The 24677-nt window shown below is 45.6% G+C and overlaps 1 protein-coding gene across 2 annotated transcripts in view; it reads right to left on the reverse strand.

Annotated features, from left to right (window-relative positions):
* NR2C2 (nuclear receptor subfamily 2 group C member 2) overlaps nt 1-24677 on the reverse strand; it is a 103974-nt gene that overhangs the window by 73537 nt on the left and 5760 nt on the right. The window contains exon 2 of one of the 2 annotated variants that reach the window (XM_038740648.1): nt 17121-17229. The exons of the other annotated variant lie outside the window; for it this stretch is intronic. Within the exon in view, the coding sequence (XP_038596576.1) occupies nt 17121-17180 (60 nt within the window). The 5' untranslated portion in view covers nt 17181-17229. The remainder of the gene's footprint in view (nt 1-17120; nt 17230-24677) is intronic. 2 annotated transcript variants of the gene reach the window in all.

Raw genomic sequence — 24677 nt, forward strand, 5'->3', positions numbered from 1 at the left:
TGAACCTTCCTTGCCCAGTTACATTTATCAATTGGGCTTGGTTATCTCTGTTCATCTAGCTCCATGTTTCTTTCTGTTGGGCTGTCCCGTTCCCTGATGCATCCCTGCCAGTCTCGTTCCCACGCGTCTTGCCCTCCAGGCCTCCACTGCCACCTCTGCTCCATCCGGTCTCCAGAATAACTGCTCTCTTCCCGTTCCCCTCACTTGGTGATGCAAAAGCCTCTTGCTCAGTGGAATCTGTGGGAATTTGTGCCCACGGTGGGCACTAGTAGATCAAAATAGATTACTCTGATGAAGAAAAGAGAGAGCATCTTCAAGTTTGATAGTTATTTTAAAAGCACAGAGAGCCAAAGAGATAGAAAATAGCCTTCATCCAAAAGGATTTCAAAGAAGCTATCTAGCTTAACTGCCGAAATTGTCACTTTTGGGGTAAAAGACATGCTGGTGAATGAATATATATATTCATTCAATCATATTTATTGAGCGCTTACTGTGCGCAGACCACTGTACTAAGCACTTGGAAAGCACAATTCGGGAACAAATAGAGACAATCCCTACCCAACAACGGGCTCACAGTCTAGAAGCTGGCTCACAGTCTAGAAGATATAGATAGATAGATAGATACACATATAGTAGTGCTTAACAAATGCCATCATTATTATTATTATTCATTTCCAAAAACAAAGCCATTGATGGTGAATTGGTGCAGGTGTGGCCGAAAAGACAATCCCTTCCACATTTTGCAAACAAACAGCCCAGCAAACAACAATATAATAAGCAAAAGGAATTACTCTCCAAGTTTTATTACCTTCTCACTAGCTAGAATTAAAGGAACATCTTCCAGCTCTATATTTAAAAATCTAGGTATTTCAAATGGTCAAAGATCATCAGAAGATCAAGGACAATCTACAGAGTAAAAAAATCAGAAGACAGAATGAAGACTCCATCTAACAAAAAAATGTAATGATAAAGAAGACGTGTGAAAAGAACAATAAGCATGAATATGGGAAATAAAAATGAAAAGCCTATTGTACTAAGCCTGGAGTCACTGGATTCATTAGACTGGGGGTGTGAAGAGGGTTTGCGGTTGGGAATATGGATGAAGCAGTTTGTGTTCTCGGAAAGTTACTAAAAGTAATGTTGCTTATGATGAAATGATGGATCTATGGGTTTTTTTTCAGAACTCAGCAGGAAAAACAACAAAAAATGATCAAGGATGCAATGTGGCCTGATGGGAAGAGCACAGGCTTGAGTGTCAGAGGATCTAGGTTTTAATCCTAACTCTGCCGTTTACTTGCTGTGTGACCTTAGGAAAATCACTAAACTTCTCTGTGCCTCAGTTTCCTCCTCTGTAAAATGGGGCTAAAATAACAGCATTTATTCCCTCTTAGTGAACCCCGTGTAGGACAGGGACAGGACAAATGCTTAACAAATACCACAAAGAATATTATTAGTATTCATTCATTCAATCGTATTTACTGAGCGTTTACTGTGTGCAGAGCACCATACTAAGCACTTGGAAAGTACAATTTGGCAACAGATAGAGACAGTTCCTATCCAACGGGCTCACAGTCTAGAAGGGGGAGACAGACAACAAAACAAAACAAGCAGACAAGTGTCAGTTCATTCATTCATTCATTCATACAATCATATTTATTGAGCGCTTACTGTGTGCACAGCACTGCACTAAGCACTTGGAAAGTACAAATCAGCAACATAAGGGGATCTCGGTAACATATAGAGATGGTCCCTACCCAAAAACGGGCTCACAGTCTAGAAGGGGGAGACAGACAACAAAACAAAACATGTAGACAGGTGTCAAAATTGTCAGAACAAATAGAATTAAAGCTATATGCACATCATTAACAAAATAAATAGTAAATACGTACAAGTAATAGAGTAATAAATCTGTACAATGGAGTCAATGCCATCAAAACAGATAAATAGAATTATAGAATATGTATTAATAATAATGGTATTTGTTAATTGCTTACTATGTGCCAAGCACTGTTTTAAGTGCTGGGGTAGATACAAGGTAATCAGGTTGTCCCAGGTGGGACTCACAGTCTTAATCCCCATTTTACAGATGTGGTAACTGAGGCAAAGTTAAGTAACTTGCCCAAAGTCACACAGCTGACAAGTGGCCGAGCCGGAATTAGAACCTACGACCTCTGACTTCTGAGGCCATGCTCTTTCCACTAAGCCACGCTGCTTCACAGTATTGCTAAGATGATGCTTTGTTTCAAGTTATCCAAAACAACCGAACTTTCATTCCACCTCTAAAACACCTCTTTCCCTGCAGAGAGAAGGAGTAATTCACTTTTCACAATTCACATAATAAACTGTACCAAAGTGTCATTTGGAAGAAACTACCATGCCTTTAACAAATTCATATTTTTAATGAGGGCCACGTTCCATGTTTCCCATAGTAACTGCAGCTCTAATGGAGACTCCCTTTGGGAATAATGGATGAACCTTGGCTAAGAACCCTTGCAGAGCAATTGATTCATTCAACCATATCTATTGAGCGCTTACTGTGTGCCGAACACTGTACTAAGCACTTGGGAAGTACAAATCAGCAACATAAGGGGATCTTCCCACACACACACCCCAGGACGGGCTATCTCCCGCAAACCTTTCTGGGAAAAACCAAACTTGGAAAAGCAGTCATTAGTTCACAAGGGTCAGATGCTTAGTGTAGCATCCCTTTCCAAGAGGACAGTGCCCAGAGGAAAATGCCATTCCCCTCGAAGGGCCTGCCTGGCCTTCCTCTCCCCGTCACCCCTGGCCCCGGCTGCGGGGTCTTTCTTCAGGCACCGGGCTGGGGGCCAAGAGGGAGCCCTATAGCGCGGCAGGCCCACTCACCCACCCCATCTTCCATCCTCAGGCGAATCTCCAGCCCCACTTGAGGCTCCTTGGGTGGCTTGGTGGGGAGTCGCTTCCCTCAGAAAGTGTCTCTCGACAAGGGCTGTGGGGAGGGAGAGGAAAGCAGGTCAGGGCCGCCATCCCGCCCGCCGCCTCAGGGCCCGCTCTCTCTGAGGAAAGCCAAGCTGGCCCTGCTTGCTCTTCGACGGATCGAGGCCCTGCTCCGTCCCCTCCCCACAGTGGGGCCGACGAGGGCAACAGGAAGGAGTTGGGCTCAAAACCGGTTATGGTTCTAGTGGTCTGCACAGCACCACTCACTCTCTCTGATCCCTGTCAGTCATGTTCCCGCTAGGGCATGGAGTTCAACAAGCGAGAAAGCAGGCAAAGTGCACCCACGAGACCCATTTCCAGCCAAAGTGTCCACAGCATTCTGCCAATGCCGTTCCACGGTGCCACAGCCTGGTGGGTGGTTGGCTTGCTAGCCACTGCGGTCTTTACCCACAGTATTAACCGGCTATTTTTGAGGATTCCTGCTGAGCCTGTCCACCTCATCGAATGCCCTGGGTGGCTTTTCTGTCAGAGAACTTCACCACCAAATCTTGTCAGTTCTACCTTCAAAACAACTCTCGAATCCACTCTTTCCTCTCCATTCATTCATTCATTCAATTGTATTTATTGAGCGCTTACTGTGTACATAGTACTGTACCGAGAGCTTGGGGGAGTACAATACAACAATAAACAGACACAATCCCTGCCCACAGCGAGCTTACAATCTTGAAGGGAAGAGAGACAATATAAATAAATAAATTTCAGATATGTAGGTAAGTGCTGTGGGGCTGGGAGGGGGGTAGAACAAAGGGAGCAAGTCATGGCGACTCACAACAGAGTGGGAGAAGAAAAGGGTGGGGGGGGGGTCCGGCGAGTGTGGGAAGGCCCCTTGGTGTCTGGGGCCAAGTCTGGGAAAGTTTTGAAGGAGAGGGGAAGGATAACTGTCTATCAGATTCGAGGAGGGAGGGCGTTCCAAGCCAGAGGCAGGATGTGGACGCGGGGTCGGCGGCAAGATAGATGAGATCGAGGCACAGTGAGAAGGTTGGCACTAGAGGAACAAAGTGTGCGTCCGTCACCAAAACCTGCCGGTCTCACCTCCACAACATCACCAAGATCCGCCCTTTCCTCTCCATCCAAACCACTACCCTGCTGGTTCAATCTCTCATCCTATCCCGACTGGATTACCGTATCAGCCTCCTCTCTGATTGCCCATCCTCCTGTATCTCCCCACTTCAATCTATACTTCACGCTGCTGCCCAGATCATCTTTGTGCAGAAACGCTCTGGGCATGTTACTCCCCTCCTCAAAATTCTCCAGTGGCTACCAATCAACCTACGCATCAGGCAAAAACTCCTCACTCTCGGCTTCAAGGCTCTCCATCACCTCGCCCCCTCCTACCTCACCTCCCTTCTTTCCTTCTCCAGCCCAGCCTGCACCCTCCACTCCTCTGCCGCTAACCTCCTCACTGTGCCTCGTTCTCACCTGTCCCGCCGTCGACCCCCGGCCCACGTCCTCCTCCTGGCCTGGAATGCCCTCCCTCTGCACATCCACCAAGCTAGCTCTCTTCCTTCCTTCAAAGCCCTACTGAGAGCTCACCTCCTCCAGGAGGCCTTCCCAGACTGAGCCCCCTCCTTCCTCTCCCCCTCCCCATCCCCCTGCCCTACCTCCTTCCCCTCCCTACAGCACCTGTATATACGTCTGTACAGATTTATTACTCTATTTATTTTACTTGTACATATTTACTATTCTATTTATTTTATTTTGTATATATTTTGTTTCGTTGTCTGTCTCCCCCTTCTAGACTGTGAGCCCGCTATTGGGTAGGGACTGTCTCTATATGTTACCAACTTGTACTTCCCAAGCGCTTAGTACAGTGCTCTGCAGTACTGCTCTACAGTAAACACTCAATAAATACGACTGAATGAATGAATGAATGAATGCGCGGGCTGGGTTGTAGAAGGAGAGAAGCGGGGTGAGGTAGGTCGGGGCTTTAAAGCCGATGGTGAGAAGTTTGTGTTTGATGCGGAGGTGGATGGGCAACCACTGGACTTTTTTGAGGATTGGGGTGACATGTCCTCAACATTTTTTGTAGAAAAATGATCCAGGCAGCAGAATGAAATATGGACTGGAGTGGGGAGAGACAGGAGGCTGGGAGGTCAGCAAGGAGGCTAATGCAGTAATCCAGGTGGGATAGGATGAGTGACTGTATTAACGTGGTAGCAGTTTAGATGGAGAGGAAAAGGTGGATTTTAGCGATGCTGTGAAGGTGGGACAGACAGGATTTAGTGATGGATTAAATATGTGTGTTGAATGAGAGAGAGAAGTCAAGAATAAAGCTAAGGTTATGGGCTTGTGAGACAGGAAGCATGGTGGTGCTGTCTACGGTGATGGGAAAGTCAGGGGGAGGATAAGGTTTGGGTGGGAAGAGAAGGAGTTCTGTTTTGGACATGTTAAGCTTGAGGTGACGTGAGGACATCCAAGCAGAGATGTCTTGAAGGCAAGAGAAAATGCGAGACTGCAGAGATGAAGAGAGATCAGGGTTGGAGACGTAGATTTGGATACCACCTACATAGAAGTGGTAGTTGAAGCCATGGGAGTGAAAGTTCTCCAAGGGAGTGGGTTTAGATGGAGAATAGAAAGGGATTCAGAACTGAAACTGGAGGAACCCCCACCATCAGGGGGTGGGAGGCAGAGGAGGAGTTCGCAAAGGAGACTGAGAATGAACAGCCAGAGAGAAAAGAGGAGAACTAGGACATGAGAGAGTCAGTGAAGCCAAGGTTGGATAACATTTCCAGAAGGGGGTGGTCCACAGTGTCGAAGGCAGCTGAGAGGTCGAGGAGGATTAGGCTGGAGTAGAGGCCGGTGGATTTGGCAAGAAGGAGATCATTGGTGACCTTTGAGAGGGTGGTTTCTGTGAAGTGAAGGGGACAGAAGCCAGATTGGAGGGGATCGAGGAGAGGAATTTGAGAAAGTGGGTGTAGACAACTTCTAGGAGTTTGGAAAGGAAAGGTAGGAGGGAAATGGGGCAATAACTGGAGGGAGCCATGGGATCAAGGGAGGGTTTTTTTTTTAGGATAGAGGAGACATAGGCATGTTTGAAAGCAGTGGGGAAGAAGCCATTGGAGAGAGAACAGTTGAAGACAGCTTTTAGGGAGGGGGCCAGAGCTTTGATAAGATGTGAATAAATGAGGTCGGACGTGCAGAGATATTTCTAGGAAGGATGGGCAAGTTGAAGAGGGGGCAGGGAGGGACTGGGGAGGGACGGGGCGATTTTAGGGAACTCATGCCTGATAGAGGCAATTTGCTTAATAAAGTAGGTGGCCAGCTCACTGGGGGCAAGGGATGGCGAAGACAGGGGACAGGGGGCCTGAGGAGGGAGTTAAATGTCCGGAACAACTGGCCAGGGCGTTGGGCGTGGGTGTCAATTAGTGTGGAGGAATAGTTTTGCCGGGCAGAGGAGAGGACAGAGTTACAGCATGCAAGGACAAACGTGAAGTGGATGATGTCGGCCTGATGTTTAGATTTCCGTCAGCGGCGCTCTGCGGCTCCAGCACAAGAGCAAAGGAGGCGGAGGAGGTGATCCAGGGTTGTGGGTTAGTGGTACGAGATCGACGAAGGGATAGGGAGCAAGTGAGTTGAGTTCAGTAGAGAGGGTAGTGTTGAGAGTGTCTATTTGGTCCTCAAGGGAAGGTAGTTTGGGTATGGAGGCTAAGTGGGGCATGATGAGTTGAGAAACTTGGATGAGGTCAAAGGATCGGAGGTCTCTTTGGGGGAATAGCAGATTTACGGGGAGGAGGTATGTGGGACAAGAGGCAAGTGTCCCAAAGAGGTTGTGGTCAGACAGAGGGATTTCAGAGTTGCTGAGGGTAGAGAATTGCAGTGGTTAGAGATGACGAGATTGAGTGTGTGTCCATGTTGGTGAGTGGGGGAGGTGGAGTGGGAGGTCCGCAGAGTTGAGCAGTGATAGAGGGCAGTCAGCAGGAGGGTCATCAGAAACATCTATGTGGATATTGAAGCCCCCAGGGATCAGTGTGTCTTGGAGAAAGAGAGGAGTGTGAGAAAGGGATCAAAATGGTTAAAGAAGTTGGAGGTGGGAACTTGGGGGCGGTAGATGACAGTAGAATCTGAATGATACGGGCTTCAAAGGGACAGAAAGAAAGGGATGGGGGAGGTGGAGTGGTGCAAAAACAGCACTGGGGCGAGAGAAGGAGACTCCTTTCCCAGTGAATCTGGGGGAGTGGGAGAAGATGAGTCCCCCTCTGGAGAGAGCAACAGGGGAGACTGCGTCATCTGGGGAGAGCCAGCACTTAATAAATACCACTGATTGATTGAAGCAGGCCAATAAATGCTTAATACTATTACTACTACTACCACCAACAGCATGGCTGACTGCAGTTACGGAGTAGAAGTTACAAGGGCTGCACTCCCTGTCAGCTACTGTTAACTTCCAAGACCCAGAATAGAATTGAAAAGACCTCAACGTTAAACAAGTCAGCAGAGCACTGCATCACATCATCCACTTCTTGCAGTTATATTTCCAACTTGACATCTCTGATACATAGCATTAGCCTGACAATACATTAATCAGGCTGGAGAGTGAACATGAAATCAAATATGCTAACATTCACCTTAAATTATCTTGTTCCTATGTGAACACCTAAATTCATATTAGCCTTCTCTGTTTGATTAATGGTTACTTCTCCTTCTTTCTTCCAACCAATTATTTTTCATGACATAACTAAAGAATTCTAGTTCCTAATGGCTTTTGCCACTTTTCCCAGCACTGCTTCAAGCAATCCATTTTCCATCTTGCCTAGAAACCAATTTGAATACAGGAACACAGAGCTAATACTTTGGAAAAGGATTTCTCACTTGTTACACTTAAAGGAACATTTGATTTAAAATAATCATAGCAAATAATGGCACGCCAAACGGTTATTACCAAAGTTACTATTTAATAATAATTCCATGAAAAACAGTGCAGTATGACCCACAAACAAAGCATTTGGCCTCTTTTTCATAAAGCAAACACGTACATTTAATACCAATAGCACTGTACGATGGGGCTTCCTAGTTACTCAGAGAAGAGGAGAAAATACAGAGGTTTTCCCAACCTCTCTGTAGTGGCTACAGTAGCAGTAACAGTAGTATTTATTATGTGCTTACTGTGTGCAAAGCACTGTACTAAGCACTGGGAAAGAATACATGGGTAAGAAGTAATAGACAAGGTTCCCTGGCCCGCAAGGAGCTGACAATCTAAGAATAAAGGGAAGGGGGTGGGGCTGGTGACAGACGCATAAGGAAAAAATACAACAATAAGAATACATAAGAGACTAGGACAGTGATAAATACAAGACTAAAACAGAATAAAAATCACGGGTGTCTCAGTACTGCACCTTGTTTCTCCCAAAAAATTTCAGCTACCCATAGTACACTCACAAATGATTACTGACAGCAGGATGATTTTAGGTCACAAAGGATTATGGGGGTGTGTGGGTGATATAAAGGTACCCAGTTTGCATAGGAAGGGAAAAAAGTCTCAAGCTTCAAATAGAGAAACAGGACTGAATCCTCTCATAGTCCTCAGTTTACGCTTAAATTGCTGCTGATTCAAAGTGTGGTGACTGAAGACTTCCCTTTCAAAAGAAGATACTACACAATTACCACCTATGCTCGGATTAGATCTGCCCGAAATTCTATCAGGCTCCCTCACCTGCAAGAGAGCATCAGTTGATACCCTACTAGGAATAACATTTCCAAATTCTGAAGAGGTAATGAAGTGACCCAGAACTTTCTATCACAGCCCTAACATTTGAGACAATATGGGCTAGTGGAAAGAGCACAGTACTGGGAATCCAGAGAACTGGGTTCTACATCCAGCTCTGCCACTAGTCTGCTGTATGACTATGGACAAGTCACTTGGCTTCTCTGAGTCTCAATTTTCTCATCTGCAGAATGGGAATGAGGTACCGGCTCTCCTTACCTCTTTGATTGTGACCCTCATGTGGGACAGAGACTATGTCCAATCTCATCTTCCATCTCCCCTAGCCCTCAGCATAGACTAAGTGCTTAATAAATACCTTATTGATCAATGGTATTTACTGAGCGCTTACTGTGTGCAGAACACTGTAATAAGTGATTGGGAGACTACAATATAACAGAGTCAGTAGACACATTCTGACAATTCCCTGAATCCAACAAAATTTGGCTGTGCCTACAAAATATATCCCGTATTTATCAAAGAGAAATGACCCATGTTGGATGACATCTAAGCTTGCAGAATTTGTTGACAGAAACCCAAAAGTTTGTCCTTTGAAAAATCAATAATGTGTTTTCTTGTTTTCTGACACCCCAAAGTGCTCCATTTGTTCCATTTGAGAAAGGCTCCATTCTCTTGTGGTATTTTCTGGTACAAAAGTGATGGAACAACTATTTTACACCTATTTTAGCCAACATCATTTTTAATGCTGCTTATAGAACTCAGCGACTTAGGAATCTTCATTTTTTTCGGGGGGGGGGGGGGTGATGCTGGTGGAATTTGTTAGGCATTTACTATGTGCCAAGCACTGTACTGAGCATTGGGCTAAATACATGATAATACAGTCCCTGTCCCTCATGGGACTCACAGTTTAAGTAGGAGGGAAAACAGGAATTGAAATTCCATTTTACAGATGAGGACATTGAGGTACAGAGAAGTTAAGTGCCTTGCCCAAGGTCATGCAGGAAGCAAACCGTGGAGTCAAAATTAGAACCAGGTCCTCTGGCTCCTATAACTCCACTTCTCAGTATAGCCTTTAAAACAACAGCTAACCTCCCTGAACTGTGCCTCACTTGTGACTCTCCTATATCCTACTAGTTGCTCAAGCCATTACCCTGCACTGAGCATTCTCCCTATTCGAATCCGCTCACCAACAACCCTTCCAACCTTTAAAGCCCTCCTAAAAAGTCTCCTCCTCCAGAAGGCATTCCCGGATTAATCCCTCCCTTATTGCTCATATATCTCATCAGTTATCCTTACCCTCAGCTGGACATCTGTTGATTCATTCCATTTTTACTATGCTATTTATAATCTGTAACTGGTTTTATTCTCTTACCTACTGGAAGTTTGGCAATTATGTCTGGTTCTCTTCATTAGATTGCATTGTGACTGGGCTGTGTTGTCTTTCAAGACAGTCGATCAAACCCCTTGCTGGAGATGGGGCTATAGAATCGCAGGAAAAGGAGTTGAACTACAATTCCCAGCAAGCGAAGGGCCTGGTTTGTGCAATTCGAAAGAAAGCCAAGGGGCTGTTTCTTTGGTAATAATAATGACAATAATAACTGTGGTATCTGTTAAGCACTTACAATGTGCCAAGCACTGTACAAAGCACTAGGGTAGATGCAAGATAATCAACTACACAATACCTGTCACACGCGAGGCTCACAACCTTAAGAGGGAGGGAGAATTGGTATTTAATCCCCTATTTTCTAGACAGAGCCAGGGATTAGAACCCAGGTCCTCTGATTCCTAGGCCTGTGCTCTTTCCACTTCTCCGAATCCTTGGAGAATCCCTGCATGAGGTGATGTCAATGTCTTTCCTGGGACTGACCATCCCTTCCCCATTACGCTGGTGTTTGATCTTTGTAGGGCCTGGCACTGCTTTTGGCTTTTCCTTTTAATTTCATGACTCAACGTGTCCAAGACTGAGCTCCTTATCTTCCCTCCCAAACTCTGTCCTCTCCCTGACTTTCCCATCACTGTAGATGGCACTACCATCCTTCCCGTCTCACAAGCCTGCAACCTTGGTGTCATCCTCAACTCCGCTCTCATTCACCCCACACATCAAATCTGTCACCAAAACTTGCCAGTCTCACTTCCACAACATCGCCAAGATCCGCCCCTTCCTCTCCATTCAAACCGCTACCTTGCCAGTTCAATCTCTCATCCTATCCCGACTGGAATACTGCATCAGCCTCCTTTCTGATCTCCCATCCTCCTAACTCTCCCCACTTCAGTCTACTCTTCACGCTGCTGCCCAGATTATCTTTGTACAGAAACATTCTGGGCATGTCACTCCTCTCCTCAAAAATCTCCAGTGGCTGCCTCTCAACCTATAAATCATGCAAAAACTCCTCACTCTCGGCTTCAAGGCTCTCCATCACCTCGCCGCCTCCTACCTCACCTCCCTTCTCTCCTTCTACAGCCCAGCCTGCACTCTCTGCCCCTCTGCCGCTAACCTCCTCACGGGGCCTCGTTCTTGCCTGTCCCGCCATTGACCCCTGGCCCACGTCCTTCCCCTGGCCTGGAATGCTCTCCCTCCTCACATCCGCCAAACTAGTTCTCTTCCTCCCTTCAGAGCCTAGTGAGAGCTCACTTCCTCTAGGAGGCCTTCCAAAACTGAGCCCCTCCTTTTTCCTCCCCTCCTCACCGCCCCCCCGCTCTACTCCCTTCCCCTTCCCACATCACTTGAATATATTTCTACATATTTAATACTCTATTTTATTTGTACATATTTACTATATTTTATTAATGATGTGTATTTAGCTATAATTCTATTTATTCTGATAATATTGACACCTGTCTACTTGTTTTATTTTGTTGTCTGTCTCCCCCTTCTAGACTGTGAGCCCATTGTTGGGTAGGGACAGTCTCTATATGTTGCCGATTTGTACTTCGCAAGCGCTTAGTACAGTGTGCTGTACACAGTAAGCGCTCAATAAATACGATTGAATGAATGAATGAATGAATGAACCTGATTAGGCCCACCCACCTGGTAAACTCATTTATCACCTTGATGATGCTTTGGGGGAAGTTTAAGCCAAGCAAACAGGAGTCTGGATTTGGGTTAATTAATTAATTCTGGTATTTGTTAAGCACTACATGCCAGACACTGTACTAAGCAATGGAGTAGTAGATACAATACAATCACATCAGATATAGTCTCTGTCCCACATGGGGCTCACCATCTAAGGGAGAAGGAGAACTGGTTTTGAATCCCCATACTACAAATGAGAAAACCAAAGCATAGAGAAGTTAAGTGACCTGCCTAAGGTTACACAGCAGGCAAAATGGCAGAGCTGACATTAGAAACCAGGTCTCCTGACTTCCATTTCTGGGTTCTATCCACTAGTCAGCAAAGCTTCCCTTGGTTTTTCAATCTTCTAGTTTTCAATCAGAATTCACATTTCTTCTCTGAGTCCATCACTGCTTAAACACATCTTGTGGATTCCCTCTCAAAATTCAATTCAATCAATCAAGGGTACTTATTGTGTGCTTACTATGTGCAGAATGCTGTACTAAGCATTCGTGAGATTATGATAGACATGCAAAATGTTTGATGAAAATGATTTCTTGACTGCCCCAAATTTTCACCCAGGGTTAAGTGTAAAGCCTCAAGGGTAAAGTATAAAGTGTAACGGTCAGATTTTAACACACCAATTCTCTTGGCTATTCTTGTGGGGGTTTTAGATACTCTTTCAAGATATTTTAGCAAGATTGTTTGAATCTAACTGACCACAAGCTTCTTGAAGGTAGAGACTGTGTCCTTAACTTTAGTCACACGCTCCTAAATGTTATGATGTATGTATGTATGATGTTACACATTCAGTATAGCATATGCTGTTGAGGATGATGACAATTCCCTCATCAACTACCCCAGCGCTTAGTACGGTGCCTGGTACATAGTAAGTGCTTAACAAATACCATTAAAAAATTGTGGCAATGTTCCCTGCTTCATACCCCCTCCCTCCCCACTAAGCTGCATGCACGGGCAACATAAGATAATAATGTCGGCTTGTGAAAGAGCCCTTCTCTGCCACACTACCACTGTCAAAGATGCCGCAACTTTTCACTCTGAGCATGGGACAAACTTGGAGAAGGAGCTTGGAAGGGGTAGGAAAAGATTCAATCAGTCAATCAATGGTATTTACTGAGCGCTATGTGAAGACCACTGTACTAGGCGCTTTGGAGAGTAAAACAGTTGGTAGACGTGTTCTCTGCCTGCAATGAGCTTAGAGTCTAGATGGGGAGACAGACATTAATATAAATAAATAATTTTTAATATATAATCTAGAGACATGTACGTAAGTGATGATACCCAAATCTACACCTCCACTCCTGATCTCTCTCCTTCTCTGCAGTTTTGTATTTCCTCTTGCCTTCAAGACATCTCTACTTGAATGTCCTCCCATCACCTCAAGCTTAACATGCCTAAAACAGAACTTCTTATCTTCCCCCACAAACCCTGTCCTCCTCCTGACTTTCCCATCACTGTAGATGGCACCACCACCCTTCCTGTCTCACAGGTCTGTAACTTTGGTGTTATCCTTAACTCCTCTCTCTCATTCAACCCACAAATTCAATCCATTACCAAATCCTGTTGGTCCCACCTTCACAACATCGCTCAAATCCACCCTTTCCTCTCCATCTAAATTGCTACCACGTTAATACAATCACTCATCCTATCCCACCTGGATTACTGCATTAGCCTCCTTGCTGACCCCCTACAGCCTCCTGTCTCTCCCCATTGAGCCCATACTTCACTCTGCTGCCCGGATCATTTTTCTACAAAAACACTGAGGACAGGTCACTCTGCTCCTCAAAAAACTCCAGTGGTTGCCCATCCAGCACTGCATCAAACACAAACTCCTCACCATTGGCTTTAAAGCCACCTCCTACCTCACCCCGCTTCTCTCCTTCTACAACCCAGCCTGCACACTTCGCTCCTCTAGTGCCAACCTTCTCACTGCTCCTCGATCTCATCTATCTCGCCGCCAATCCCTCGTCCACATCCTGCTTCTGGCCTGGAATGCCCTCCCTCCTCAAATCCAACAAATACTCTCTCCCCTTTCAAAGCCTTACTGAAGGCAAATCTCCGAGAGGCCTTTCCTGGCTAAGCCCCCCTCCGCCCCCCAACCTTTCCTCTTCTCCCATTCCCTTCTGAGTCGCCTTGACTTGCTTCCTTTCTTCTTCCCCCTCCCAGCCCCACAGCACTTATGTACATGTCTGTAATTTATTTATTTATATTAATGCCTGTCTCCCCCCAACCCAGACTGTAAGCTCATTGTGGGCAGGGATATGTCTGTTTATTGTTGTACTGTACAACAATAAACAAGCGCTTAATACAGTGCTCTGCACACAGTAAGTGCTCAATAAATACGATTGAATGAATGGATGAAAGTGCTGTGGGGTGGAGGGTGTGGTGATTATCAAATGTCCAAAAGAGGAGGTGGAGTCAGAGGGCTGGGACGGGGAGTGAGTCCCCCTCTCCATCCACCGCATCTTACCTCCTTCCCTTCCCCACAGCACCTGTATATATGTATATATGTTTGTACATATTTATTAGTCTATTTATTTATTTATTTATTTTACTTGTACCTATCTATTCTATTTATTTTATTAGTATGTTTGGTTTTGTTCTCTGTCTCCCCCTTCTAGACTGTGAGCCCACTGTTGGGTAGGGACTGTCTCTATATGTTGCCAGCTTGTACTTCCCAAGCGCTTAGTACAGTGCTCTGCACACAGTAAGCGCTCAATAAATACGATTGATTGATTGATTGATTGATTGAGGGAATGGAGGAGAGCTCCTCCTTCTCCACTGCTGCTTCTCCGGTTTTCACACAGTACCAGAGCTGAGCGTAAGCAGGGGCTGGGCTGGCATGAGCCGCTTCCCTCTCCTAAGGAGCCGCTTGTCTGCTTTTCTCACCCTCAACCACTGGGGTCCGTAGCTATAGCAGGCATCTCGCAGAAACGCACAAGCATCGCTGCACTCAGCCCAGCATTCCCCAGCCACGGCCATGGTTCCATTCCCATGGTCGTGGGCGCTGGTATGACCAAGACCCAGGCTGAGAAGTCTCAGGCCAACGAGATGTGGAGGGAGTGAAGCAGCTGCATGGCTCCTTCCCATCAGGTCCCAGGACAGGGGCGAGAGGAACTCCACCTGAGCCCAGACCTGGCCCACCCCATGAGGACCAAAAAAATGGGTGTGGCACCAAGACCTGGGTTCTAATCCCAGTTCTGCCATTTGCCTGCTGTGTGGCCTTGAGAAAGTCACTTAACTCCTCTGTGCCTCAGTTTTCTCATCTGTAAAATGGGAATTCACTGCCTTTTCTCCTTCCTACTTAGACTGTGAGCCCCGTTTGGGGCAGGGATTATGTCCAACCTGATTATTTTATGGAAGCAGCGTGGCTCAGTGGAAAGAGCACGGGCTTGGGAGTCAGAGGTCATGGGTTCTAATCCTGGCTCCGCTGCTTGTCAGCTGTGTGACTTTGGGCAAGTCACTTAACTTCTCTGTGCCTCAGTTACCTCACCTGTAAAATGGGTATTAAGACTGTGAGCCCCCGTGGGACAACCTGATCACCTTGAAACCTCCCCAGCGCTTAGAACAGTGCTTTGCACATAGTAAGCGCTTAATAAATGCCATCATCATTATTATTAGAACAGTGCCTTGCACATAGTAAGCACTTAACAAATGCCATTATTATTATTTTGTATCTACCCTAGTGCTCAGCACATAGGTTTTAACAGATACCACAATTATTCCTTCCAGCTCCAAGAGACAAAAAGCTGTAGGGGTGAAGCCATCCCGGGCCGTGGTGGGGGAGGTATCTACAACCATCCCCGCTGCTCCCATGGCTGCCCCTCGACCAAAGCACCCGGGGCGGCTCGGCTCTGAGACCCCAACTTAGGCCCAGCTAACACACGGCTCCCTCCTCACCCCCCACCCCCACCATCTTTGACAACGGCTGTGGCGACAGCCATCTTTAAGAAGGGTTTACAGGGCAGGCTCCCGCCGTGTGAGGTGACCACTAGCCTAGAGTGATCTAGAAGGCAATCAATCTCCTTCCCTTACTAGATACAATAATGCATTAAAGCAACTTGCAGATACGCTCAAAACATATCCAACCTACAGTTTTGACCAGGATTCTTTACTGGTCTCTGGAAATAAGTTAAAACACCTACCTCCCTGGTGAGTAGGTACTTGCCAAGTTGTTTTAAAGTTTAAACCTGAATATATTCAGTGCTTTTTTTTTTATTCCTGGCTTCGACATTTTTGTTTCTTTGATGAAATCAAATACCATTAAGTCCTTGTAGTCTTGGATAATGGTGTATTGGTGTCGGGGAACATGAGCTTTGGTCCGCAACAATTTGTCCTTTGTCCGTTAGCTCAGTGTCAAGTGTAAAAACTGGAAAACTAGCCGAGTGGGAGCCTATAGTGGCCAGGGTGGGTTCCAAGAGCTCCTGTGCTGGGGAGGACTTAAAAGTAAACTTGAACAGCACCACACAAATTCCTGGGAAAGGACTTAAAAGTAAACTTGAACTGCACCACATAAATTCCTGGGATTCCCCGCCACTCTCCCCTGCCCATACCTCGTGGTGGTAGTCATGGGCAGAGGGCCGGGACGAGGCAGTAGCATGTCTGATTTCTGTCCAGGTTATTTGCAGATATGCAGATTTTATAAAATGCACTTCCAGTTTCACGAAGCCAGGCACCCCTGCATTGTCCCCTTCCCGTTTCCAGCGGTAAGGGATGATGCCCTTGTTTGGGTTGGATTCTCAGTCTCACTCACCCCAGGTCTCCAACAAGACCCAAGGGCTTCTGAGCAGGGCTGAAATGACCCCATTCTTTCTTCCAAGTCTCTGCCTGCCATTCCTGATTCCTGTCCCGCTTGGACTCCGTGCTAAAATCCCCGCCCCTCCCACGCTGGGGAGCATCCGGGTCCGGAGCGGGCAGCCCTGCGGCCCTTGTTTCTACTAACGTCGCAAATGAGCTCTACCGCAAGGTCATGTACCCTGAAACCCATGTTACATCTGGAGTTTGCTGTGGAAATTCATCCGATCGTATTTATTGAGCGCTTACTGTGTGCAAAGCACTGTACAAACACTTGGGAGCGTACAATATAACAAGACACATTTCTGCCCATGATGAGCTCACAGTCTAGAGGGGGAGACAGACATTAATATAAATAAATACGTTACAGATATATACATATGTGCTGCGGAAATGCCGACTTTTCAGTGGAGGCCATTCTATATTCCCTTCACTCTATGCTGAGACCAGCAGGTAATCAAATGTCCCTATTTCTTATTTACTCTTCTAGGCACAATAGCCACTGCCCTGGGTCTGTTCTTATTGCATTTCTGTTCCACTGAGAACAGGAGATCACACTGCCGGAGTTTCTCTTCCCAAGTAGGTGTGCTAACTATTGGAATATCATCTGTCACTCACCTCAGCCACCTGCTTTGGGTCCACTATCTGCTGAGTCAGCCCCTTCATAATGGTTGCCATGGTGAGGCAAGATCATTCCAGAACCTGTTTGGAAAGGCGGCAGCAACATCTATCAGGCAGAGAAAAATGAGACTAATTTAAAATGAATAATCAAAATGAGTGTCTGGAATAGGATTATGTGAATTTATCCTCTCCCGAGAGACAAAGCAGCAAGGCGTAGATTCATTCCCTACACGTTCTGTTCATTAGCAGTATCTTCAATTTCAAAATCAAAACTTGGTCTTCTAAAGATGATAATCAAAGCATGAAAGGATTCCAAGTTGGTTAAAAGAAACTTTACACTTTCAGCTGAGAAGCAGCATGGCCGAGTGGAAAGAGCATGGGCCTGGGTGTCAGAGGTCCTGGGTTCTAATCCCAGCTCGGCCAACTGCTTGCTGTGTGACCTAGGGCAGGTCACTTCACTTCACTGTGCCTCCGTTCTCCTGTTCTCCCTCCTACTTAGAATGTGAGCCCTATTGGGAAAGGAACTGTGTCCAATCTGATTAATTTCTTTCTAGCCCAGCACTTAGAACAGTGTTTAACACAGAGTAAGCGCTTAACAAATACCATTAAAAAAAGAATAAGACCATTACAATTTGAAAGGAATCGCCAGTCCAATTTGTGCAACACAAAAATTCTGTTACCCTAGGTTGTAATACCCTTGGTTTAATTCTATGAGGTGGAAACCTTTGAAAGTGGCTCCTATGTCAAGGGGAGTTGACCAAGAAAGTGGCAATCTGAGAAAGGTGTGAGATCGATTTTGTATTCTGAGCCCCATTACCAGATTGCTAACACCGATTTTTCTATTACTAGTATTACTGTGATCAGGGACAACCTTATTGAAGTGCTGCTTCATTTTAGCCACCGGTAGACTTGAATGACGTTGTGAAAGCTAAATAGCATAGACACGACTAACAGAGAGGAATGAGGATTAAACCTGTCAAAAATGCTACTTGAAAATATTCGTATTTCTCCGGCGAGTTAATCAGTCAATCAACCGTATTTATTGTTTGCTGTGTGCAGAGCATCGTACTAAGCATTTGGGAGAGTACTATTTAACAGAGTCGGTAGACATGTTCCCTGTCTGCAGTAAGTTTACAGTCTAGAAGCTGAAGTGGGCTATTCTAACAATCAGGAAAGAGTACAATTAGTAAGGTCGTCTGGAAAAGGCTAAGTATCCCCCGCCCACCCCCCAAAATAAATCCCAAAGTACAACAAGTTCTAAAAAAGTGTAACTGCTCCACTGATTACCATACCTCACTGGCTTTGCCGATTGACAGTGTGAATCTGACTGTGTCCTACCCCTCCAGCTTTCGCCCAATGCCTGGCTACCAAAATGATCATAGCTTAAAGCTTTCATAGTCCCAAATGTTAAAATATACTGAATTATCATTCCAAAAATGTGAAGTATGCATATTTGAACTAATATAAAGTGATGAAAGATTAATTCACCAGGTGATTTTTCACATCTCACACTACCAAATGATCAGTGGCGTGTATATTCACAGGAAAAATTACTGCTGGCTGGTAGGCTGCAGAAATGAGGATTATGGTACCAAGAGATTGTGACGGGACGCCACGGTTATTTCTGAGTGGATTACATTTGGACTTTTCAGTGGGCTTTTACAAGTAACTACATCTGTTTAACACTGTTGCAAAACCATTTCCATTGAGTGCCCAAGGAACAAAGGGAGGAACGGTATGGTAACATGAGACTGCTGAGGTGCCTTTACAATCAGACTTTTCACAAGAAATGTAACTCCGGATTGTGGGAATTTACAGAAGTCTCATTTTTGTGCTGTTGCCAGGCCAAAAATTACTGATTCGTATTAGTCCCATAGGTTCTTACAATAATAACTAGGTTCTCTGTGAAACGACTACAATTAAAGTCTTTCATTCAATCACATTTATTAAACGCTTACTGTGTGCAGGGCACTGTACTAAGCTTAGAAATCACTAAGAAATCCCACAAAAATAGGTGAATTGAACAAACTATTAAAATAATCAGGAAAAAGGATCACACTAAATGATCTGTTATAAGAATATTAAAAAAAAACTACTCAATCAGTTGAAACAAAAATAATGCCCAGGACTAAACAATTTTGTCATTTACGTCCCACTTATTTTTACTGGCATCCATTCTAGATTACTTCTTGAAATGCTTCTCATTCATTCATTCAATTGTGCTTATTGAGCACTTACTGTGTGCAAAGCATTGTACCAAGCGCTTGGGAGAGTCCAATACAACAACAGACGTATTCCTGCCCACAAGGAGCTATGACAACAAAATGAAGAACAGCTTTTTTGTGTGCACATGCAGGTACTCAGAAGAATTTCACCATCAGTGGCATCTTCTTCGAGTATGAATAATAATAATAACAATAATAATTGCGGTATTTGTTACATGCTTACCATGTGCCAAGCACTGTACTAAGCACTGGGGTAGATCGGACACAGTCTCTGCTTCCACAGAGGGCTCATGGTCTAAGAGGAAGGGACAACAGGTCCTTTGTCCTCATTTTACAGATGGGGAATCTGAGGCACAGAGAAGTTAAGTGACTTGCCCCAGGCCAAAAACCAGGCAAGTGGAGGGGCTGAGATTGAGCCCAGGTCTCTGGACACCCAGGCCGTGATTAGCCCAGAAGGATAATGCGCGCATGTGTGTGTGTGTGTGTGTGTGTGTGTGTGTGTGTGTGTGTGTGTGTGCGTGCATGCGTGTGCATGCCTACAATAAAGTGAAGGTGAAGAGACTGCCTCTGGTTAACCAAAATAAAAGAAAAAGAAAAAGGAAGCTCATAACCAATACTTTGCAACAAAGATATGTTTGCAGCAAACCAAACCACAAGCATTTTCTGTTCAATTTCTTTCTTTTGCTCATTTATTAAGTTCCAACTGTACTGAACATTATAGAAAATAAAATGAGAGGAGACAAAGGGATCATGACGCAAATAAGAAGGCAACAATAATAACAATGGTAATGATTGTGGTATCTGTTAAGCACTTACTATGTATGTGCCAAGCACTGTACTAAGCACCGGGGAGATACACGAAAATCAGGTTGCATACGTTCCCTGTCCTGCATAGGGCTCACAATCTACGTAAAATGTTATAAAATCATGGAGGTGAAGAAAAAAAATCAACATCATCCGACTATATCTACATACATTATCAAGGAATGCGCTGGTGAATGTGCCAATAGATATGAGGGAGGACAACCCTAGTGTGGACAATTTCTTTTTTTTTTTTGCCGCTGCCCAAATACCACAGGTAGTGATTTGGAAACATACAAAGCATACAAAGTGAAAGGAAATCACATGGGGCTATCATCAAGCCACCACAGGACCGTACGTTTTAGCAAAGACTGATATGATGGTATCCACTGATATTTTCGCTATTGCCAGGAAAGGAGCAAGGGGCAGGCCAGTGTGTGATACTGGAGAGAGGTTTTGATTTGTACAAAGAAAAATAACGACTCATTACGTCATTTATTAAGCTCCTCCAAACCCGGTTATGAGAGAAGTGAGAAACTTTACTATAAATTACTTACTTATTCATAGTAATGTCTGTCTCCCCCTCTAGACTGTAAGCTTGTTATGGGCTGAGAACATGTCTGCTACTTCTGTTGTGTGGTACTCTCCCAAACGCTCTGTACGGTGCTCTGCACGTAGTAAGCGCTCGATGAATATCATTGATTGATTAATTAAAGGGCCACAGGGATTTTCTGATTCAACTGCTCCACACCAGTACCTGAATTACAGGGTGCACCTCCAAGTCCCAAATGAACAAAATACGTAAAACTTGGGGCTATACCCTCGATGGCACAGTACAAAACTCAGAAGGCTCAACCGACGTTACATCCGATTCTACTCTACCCAGAACAGAGAAACCAGAAGTAGTTGGGCTCCGTTTGCCAGTAAACCAAGTGGGGGGGAGAGGGAGGGACAGGGTCGGGGCGGAGAGGGTGGGAGCTGGGTCAGAGCTCCCTCCCCACCACGATTCTGTTCCGCTCCCGGCCAAAGCAGAGACCTTGCTCGGTTGTTGGTCGTCCTTGAGGCTTTCCAATCCGCCTTTAGAGATTCCCAGCTCCTCCGGCCATGGCCACAGTGACCCCTTAATCGCTCCACTCTAGCCTCAGCCGTGTCTGTCAATTATTATACTGTACTCTCCCAAGTGATTAGTGCTATGCTCTGCACACAGTAAGCACTCAATAAATACCACCGACTGACTAGAGAGTAGCCAGCGCCATCCCCGCTGAAAGCCGGTTGCCAACACTTTGGGGTGAGCATCCTTTCCCCGAGCCAGATATGGCAGCGGTCCCCTCTCCCTGCAATCAAGTCTGGCATGGCACTCTCCCCCTCGCCCCCCGCAGGTCCCCCGTGTAATCCCTCTCCTTCCCAGCCCCAGCAGTGGGAATGGAGACAGGGAGAGGCAGGGAGACAGTGACAAAAAAATACATACTGCAGCGTGGGAGTGGGGAGACAGAAAGAAGGGTACAGGGGAGCAGAAAAACCCTGAAGAATCGGCGAGGGGAAGAGGCAAGGGAAGGGAGATGGCGGAGAGGGATTTACAGGGTAAATTTTTACTTATGTGTAAATCACTACGTTGGGACTGGTTCTAGAATGGAACCTAACAAGTTGCTGGTAAGTCGATGAGAAAATGTACTCCACGACACAGACATTCAAAATACGGCCACGTTTTCAAGGAACATGTCACGGCTTTATAATAGAGTACACCTGTACAAGAGTCTGATGCTGAACCATCAACATGTCATTTTTCTCAGCTCCATGGGGGAGATAAGTATCATCTTTCTATATATGGAAAAAAATGAAGCCCAAAGGAGTGAGAAATTTACTCAAGGCTATTGTATCATATTTACAAGTGATGAACTGTAGGGCAGGGCAAAAAAAACAAACAAAAAAACCCCCTCTAGCATTCAATCCAATCCCAAATGCTATTGAATAGTGTTCTAAATCTCATTTTCAATCAAGGGGAAAAAAAAGAATTGGTGACTTAAGTCCTTTGTTTAAGATGTTTCAAGTTGATGAATGGTACTTTGAACAATTTCAAATTTATACCCCGTTTCAGCTCTACAGCATATCAGTTTGGACTCTTTGACACCAGCTTCAGAGAAGCAGCGTGGCTCAGTGGAAAGAGCCCAGGCTTGGGAGTCAGAGGTCACTCTGAGGTTCTAGTCCTGGCTCCACCACATGTCTGCTGTGTGACCTTGGGCAAGTCACTTAACTTCTCTAAGCCTCAGTTACCTCATCTGTAAAATGGGGATTAAGACTGTGAGCCCCACGTGGGACAACCTGATCGCCTTGTATCCTCCCCAGCGCTTAGAACAGTGCTTCGCACATAGTAGGCGCTTAACAAATGCCATAATTATTATTATTATTATTAAGGTTATTTGTTGTAAGGCCGTGGAGTGGAGACGTGGGGGTTGCACATAGGAGTCACACGTGAGAGTCACAGGGAAATGTGGAAACCATTTTAAATGCTGTGATATGGAGGGTTAGGGGGAAAGGGAGGAAGTAAAGCTCCTTGTGGGCAGGGAATGTGTCTACCAACTCTCCTGTATCGTACTCACTCGAGTGCTTGGTACAGTGCTCTGCACACCACAGGCGCTGAATAAATATGATTGATTAGTTTTTAAAAAAAAGCAAAAGGAAGTTTAAAGAGGGCAGGGGAGGAAGAGCGGGACAGGCCAGGAGGAATCAATCAATCAGTCGATCGATGGTATTTATTGAGCGCTTACTGTGACCAGAACACTGTTCTAAGCGCTTGGGAGAGTGTGATACAACAGAGGCGGTAGACATGTTCCCTGCCCACTGGGAGCTTACAGTCCAGAGGGGGAGACAGACATTACTAGAAATATATGCGGGATATGAACATAAGTGCTGTGGGGCCAAGGGTAGGGTGAATAAATGGGGCAAATCCAAGCACAAGGGCGACACAGAAGGGGTTGGGAGAAGAGGTAATGATGGCTTAGTCGGAGAGGGACTCTTGGAGGAGATGTGGGAGGAGTAAGTGTTACCTGACTTCCAGGTGGAATCACCAGGGAGGGGGCAACACATCCATTTTACTTCTGTTGAAGTAAAAGTCGGCTACCCAGTTGTCAAACTTCTCTGCGTCGATACAAACGGAACCAATGGGCCGATGGTATTTATGGAGTTCTTGCTCTGTGTGGAGGGCTGTACTAAATGCTTGGGTGCCTACAACAGAGTTGATCCCTACCCTCAAGAGCATACAATCTAGCAGGGGAGACAAACAAAATGAATTACACGTAGGGCAAAGTGAGAGGATTTAAAGATTTGTACACCTGTGTTATGGTGGGGGGAGAGTAGCCTAGTGCTTAGGCGATGCGGAAGTCTTGAAGTGGCAATAGAGGGGGGAATTGGGTGGGGAGATTAATCAGGGAAGGCCTCCTAGAAGAGATGAGATTTCAGGACTCCGTAGATGGGGAAGGCAGTGATCTGTCTCAGAACGTGTCTATCGGCTCTGCTATACTGTCCCCTCCCAAGCCGCTCAGTACAGTCCTCTGCGCACAATAAGTGCTCAATAAATACGATTGATTGATAAGTAGTGTGCGCGGGGAGTTCCAAGAAGAAAGGACAGCTTGAACGAGACAGAAGAGAATGAGGTATAGTGAGTAGGTTAGGTTGAGAGCTGAGGCTTGATGGTAGAGGACTGTGTTTAAGTCAGGAGAGAGCTGATAGTTTGCCTTAAATAATGATAATAATAGTAATAATGATAATAATGTAGTATTAGTGCTGTACTTTTTAAGCACTCACTTTATGCAAAGCACTGTACTAAACACTGGGGGTACACAGAAGAAAATCTGGTCAGACACAATCTCTGTTTCACATGGGGCTCACAGTCTAAGGGGGAGGGAGAACAGGTATCGAATCCTCATTTTACAGTCAAGGGAACCGAGGCCCAGAGAAGTGAAACGACTTACCCAAGGTCACATGGCAGACAGGTGGCGGAGCTGGGATTAGAACCCGGGCTCTCTGACTCCCAGGCCCGTGCTCTAGCCACTAGGCCATGCTGCTTCCCAGTGGTCAGGAGTTTCTGCTTGATGCGGATATGAATGGGTAACCCTGGAGGATTTTGTGGAGTGAGAAGATGTGCAGAATGACATTTTTAAAAAAACGATCCGGGAAGCACCGTGAAATATGGACTGGAGAGAGGAGAGGCTGGAGGCAATAAGATAAGCAGAGGAGGCTGATGCAGTAGTTGAGTCAGGATACGACAAGTGCCCAGACCAGAGGGGCAGCAGTTTAGTATCGTGCACTGCTCACAGAAGTGCTCAATAAGCACCACTGATTGATTGATTGAGCGGGAAGAGTGGATTCTGGAGATGTTGTGATGCACGCCTCCTCTTACAAAGCTACCACGAAACCCATTTATTGCATTTGTTCAGTGCTAAGGCTCATCTGGTCAGGAACTTATTTTGGTTAAAATGGGTCTTTCTTCTGAAAACTTACTTTAGGAAAAACACAACTGCCTGTTCTAGAT

Source organism: Tachyglossus aculeatus, chromosome X1, assembly GCF_015852505.1.
Source record: "Tachyglossus aculeatus isolate mTacAcu1 chromosome X1, mTacAcu1.pri, whole genome shotgun sequence".
Classification (NCBI taxonomy): Eukaryota; Metazoa; Chordata; class Mammalia; order Monotremata; family Tachyglossidae; genus Tachyglossus; species Tachyglossus aculeatus.